General features: G+C 38.7%; 1 protein-coding gene across 1 annotated transcript; it reads left to right on the top strand.

Annotated features, from left to right (window-relative positions):
* The first annotated feature begins 1,267 nt into the window (after positions 1–1,267).
* On the top strand, positions 1,268–3,508 carry LOC108894460 (heterogeneous nuclear ribonucleoprotein L-like). The gene is made up of 4 exons (XM_018693129.2): positions 1,268–1,337; positions 1,470–1,575; positions 2,895–3,004; positions 3,119–3,508. Exons 1-4 carry the CDS (start codon positions 1,268–1,270, stop codon positions 3,334–3,336), a joined length of 504 nt encoding a protein of 167 aa, XP_018548645.1. The 3' UTR covers positions 3,337–3,508.
* Positions 3,509–4,129: the final 621 nt, after the last annotated feature.

Here is a 4,129-nt window from a genome sequence, read left to right as displayed (position 1 = left end):
ATAAAAATGATGACCAGACCATGGATTTTTTAGGATGTAACAATATTGATACTTATCAATAATTATCAATAATATGAATATTTTGTTATCTATAAAGCAGTGATGAAGATCCACTGAGTTTGAAAGATCATTCTTAACAGTGGTAATAGTAATGTGACAAAACAATCTTATAGCATCGATCCAAAATGAAAACATCGATCAGTCATCACACTTACTGTAACGTCCCTTGCCAAGCAAGCGCAGAGACGTCAGCTGGTTTCGTCACAACTTTTATTAATTAATCAATAACACAGGCTGCTGTGGGCTCCTGTGTAGCCAGCACTGACAAAAATAACAAAAACCCCAAACTACCTAAATCGACTCACTTTCAGCCCCTTTTGACAGATGACACATGACAGACAGGCTTCCCATGTCTAAGCTGGAAACATGTTCATTAACCCTCAAATAACAGTACTTCAATTTAACAATCTGAACAGCGTTTCTTCACTAACCCAACACTAAGATAACATATAACAGCACAGTCCCTTACGATATAATAATTTGAAAGACACACCTTTATTTTGAAAATCCCCTGGCACGTCTTTCTCCACCTGAGCGTGCACACCTCCAAACAAAATGTGAGTGGTAATCTGATGAGGAAAAATGTAGCCTATATTTGAAGATGTGTGTAACTGTGATCCAGGAAGACTGTACTACTGTATTACTAAGTTCTAAAAATATGTAGTTTTAGGCTCTAGATAGGAGTAAGGTTTACACAATGTTCTGCTTTGATGTATGCAAATAGGAATTTAATGTTCTTTCATTTGTCCCTTACATAGAATGTGAAAAATGTAAAGCTCAATATATCAGACTGTGGCACTTTATAGTGAAAAGGTCTATTTATGTTAAAAGAGAAGATTGTTTTTTCATTTAAATGTCTGGTTGGGTTTAGGAATAAAGATGTCCAGTGAATTTTAGTTCCTTTTTGTGATTTGATATGAATGGAAGTGATTGGTGTTAATATTGTCTTGTATTGATCGCTGGCTCCTGAATCGAATGGAATTGAAATTGCATAGCAGACAAATGTAATTGTTGTCCATTATATTGATATAATATTGTATCATGATAAAAATTGTGATTTTCACTTCTAGTCCTCTTTCTACCACATATTATACAAGGTGACAGCAATAAAGTTATTATTGTGTTAATCATTGTATCTTCCATTCAGATAGTTACAATGGGAACAGTTAAAATGGTGTTGTTCATGTTACAAAGTAATGTACCAGGGATGTATGCGATTGGCATTGCGGCACCTTACTGTATGCCATCACATTTCATTGTGGCTAAAGTTGTGCCAGGTAAATGTTTTCTGCCAAATAACCCTGCATTTTACACCACAGATGTCTGTGTTTGGAACCCTGGTTTGCAGGCAAGCTGCAGATCAGCCTGATAAAACTGGTCAACTGTGTGTGTTGTAGGATAATGGCGAGGACTCCATCGAATATCTCCCAGTCCTGTGGTCCATGTCAGGGGTCTGTGTGAGGCTGTGGTGGAAGCAGACCTGATAGATGCCCTGGAGAAGTTTGGACCCATATGGTGAGACAGCAGCCACCGTGTCTCTGTGTGTGTGTGTGTGTGTGTGTGTGTGTGTCTGTGTGTGTGTGTGTGTGTGTGTGTGTGCACAGTGTATCCCCTACAATGGCGGGGATACCTCAGATTATATTAGCTGTATTAGCTGCTAATTAACATTGATTCCATCAGTTATTTGATGTGATGTCCCTGCAAGCCAGTGTCTGTACTCAGCTAAAGATTTTCTGTGAGGAAAAAGAAACATCACTTAGTGTAATCAGGGATGATGAGAAAATAATCAGCTGATCATATCATTAGTTTGAGGAGCTGGAAGTCCTGTTTAACTTCTAACATATAATATTAGTAAGAATGACTAAACCCAAGTCATTATTTTTCATGTTATTTCTTGATGTAGCAAGAGCAAAATGCAGGAGTCCAGGTGAGTAGCTGATATAGGAGGGAACGTTAAGGGGACTATTTCTGTAGGATGCTCCCTCCCAGTCTCTACACTATGTTGCCATAATATTTGCACAACATTTAAAGGACCTTTTGCATTACCTTTAGAGGACCTAAAATAACCAAAATGGAAATTCCCTCTAAAGTAGTGTAGAAAGTGGATCTACAGGGAACGTCCTTTAAGTAATGAACCCTAAAAGTCCTGAGACCCTGAACGTCCTGTGTGTTCCCTGAAAGTCCACCAAATAACATCCCCCTACCTATAAAGAACTCTAGTAGTTACAAGGCAATGTGCTTTACATCAGCAGGGATGCTCTTGGAATGTTCTGGAAATGTGCAATTTCTAGTGGGAAGGGTCCACTGAACATTCCCAGAGAGTCCACCAATAACATTCCCATAAAGAGCTCCATATCTGGACTGTCTGGGAACATTACAAGGCAATATCCTTTACACCAGTGGGGACGTTCTCAGAACTGTTTTTTTTCCTATTATACTATACTTATTTATTTATTATTATTTGAACATGAGTAAACATTTGTGGGGCACACAGTGATCTGGTGTAATAAACCACACTCAGCTTCAGTGGCTTTAGTGTAAAGATAGTTACAGATCCTGAATAATTGAAGGAAACATTTTGTGATAGTGCAGTTTCCACTCTAAATGATTCCTTCTCCATTATTAACACTCCCTGCATGATGCAGTATTCATTAACCTCTCATTTACTTGAATGAAGCTGCAGGGAAAAGTATGGTGTAAAAGACACACACATACACACACACCTTGGCTAGCACAGGAGGCGATGTGTTTCTAGTGAAAGGCCATTTTGTGGAAAAGAGCTCAATTATCAGCATGTGTATGTCCTATCTTAATGTTTATGTTTGTGTTTTCAGTTATGTGATGATGATGCCATTCAAACGTCAGGCTCTAGTGGAGTTCTCAGCTGTGGAGAGTGCTGACCGCTGTGTGTCCTGTGGAGCGAAGGAGCCAGTATACATTGCAGGTTTGATTCTCAGACTTTTCATGTGAAAACTTACAGATGAGACTGATTAGTTAGACATGCTTATCTGTAGAAGACTGTATGTGTTCATATGTGTTTCATCCATCTGTTCATTAGGCCAACAGGCATACTTTAACTACTCCACATCCAAGAGAATCACCCGGCCTACCAATGCTGACAACCCCAACAGTGGCAACAAGGTCCTGTTGCTGTCCATACAGAACCCCCTCTACCCTATAACCACGGTAAACACACATGCATACACACACGTACATTTACATCTACTGTATGTAGATGTATTTATGTATTGTTATATTGTTAGTGAATACAGCTGATTATCAGCACAATATTAACATTAACTCTACAGAGGAAGTTAAGTTGCACTACATAATAATAATAGTGTAACTTTTACAATAAAAAACAGAAGGGAAATATATTCAATGTAATGGGTTAATCTGCAGCTAGTTTCAAGTCCCCACCAGTAAATTCTTAATAGGGATAGACTGATTATCAGCCGGGCCAATTATTGGTGCTGATATTCGGCTTTTTTATGCATATCGGCACCGGCTGTGTTTTTTTAATCCGACAGCCAATAAGAGATCAATTTAAAACTCGGTCATTTGGCTCTGATGCAGCTGAGCCTCTCTGTTAGCAGTCACTACCTGTCTCCAGCATTGTACAGCACCATCTGATTGGTTACACACACACACTGACCACACAAGCACCATCACACAGCACAGGCAGAGCCACGGCAACAGCCAGTCAGCAGTGAGAGCTGTGCATGCACAGTGCTCACACACACTGAACAACTCTGCTGTTTGCACCACAATCTGCTGCTGCTCAATGGGGACTAATTGATTTGAGACTCACATTTCTGTGCAAACCTTTGTTTTATTGACTTTATAAAACTTCAGGAAGCTGTTTATTTATTCTCTTTAAAATTTCAGTTAACTTTATAAGAGATGCTGCTGACCCTGGGAACTCCCTGCACCCTTTGTTTTTGTTGAACTTAAACAAAGACAAGTGAAAGATAAAATAACATTTCAGTTATATTGAACTTTTTGGAAACTTTATTTACTGTAGAAAACTTTAGGGAGCTATTTATTAAGTTTTCATTTAACTTTATAA

Source organism: Lates calcarifer, unplaced genomic scaffold (assembly GCF_001640805.2).
Source record: "Lates calcarifer isolate ASB-BC8 unplaced genomic scaffold, TLL_Latcal_v3 _unitig_343_quiver_3001, whole genome shotgun sequence".
In the NCBI taxonomy this organism is placed as follows: Eukaryota; Metazoa; Chordata; class Actinopteri; family Centropomidae; genus Lates; species Lates calcarifer.
The sequence above is the reverse complement of the archived record's forward strand: the minus strand, read 5'-3'. Positions and strand labels throughout refer to the sequence as shown.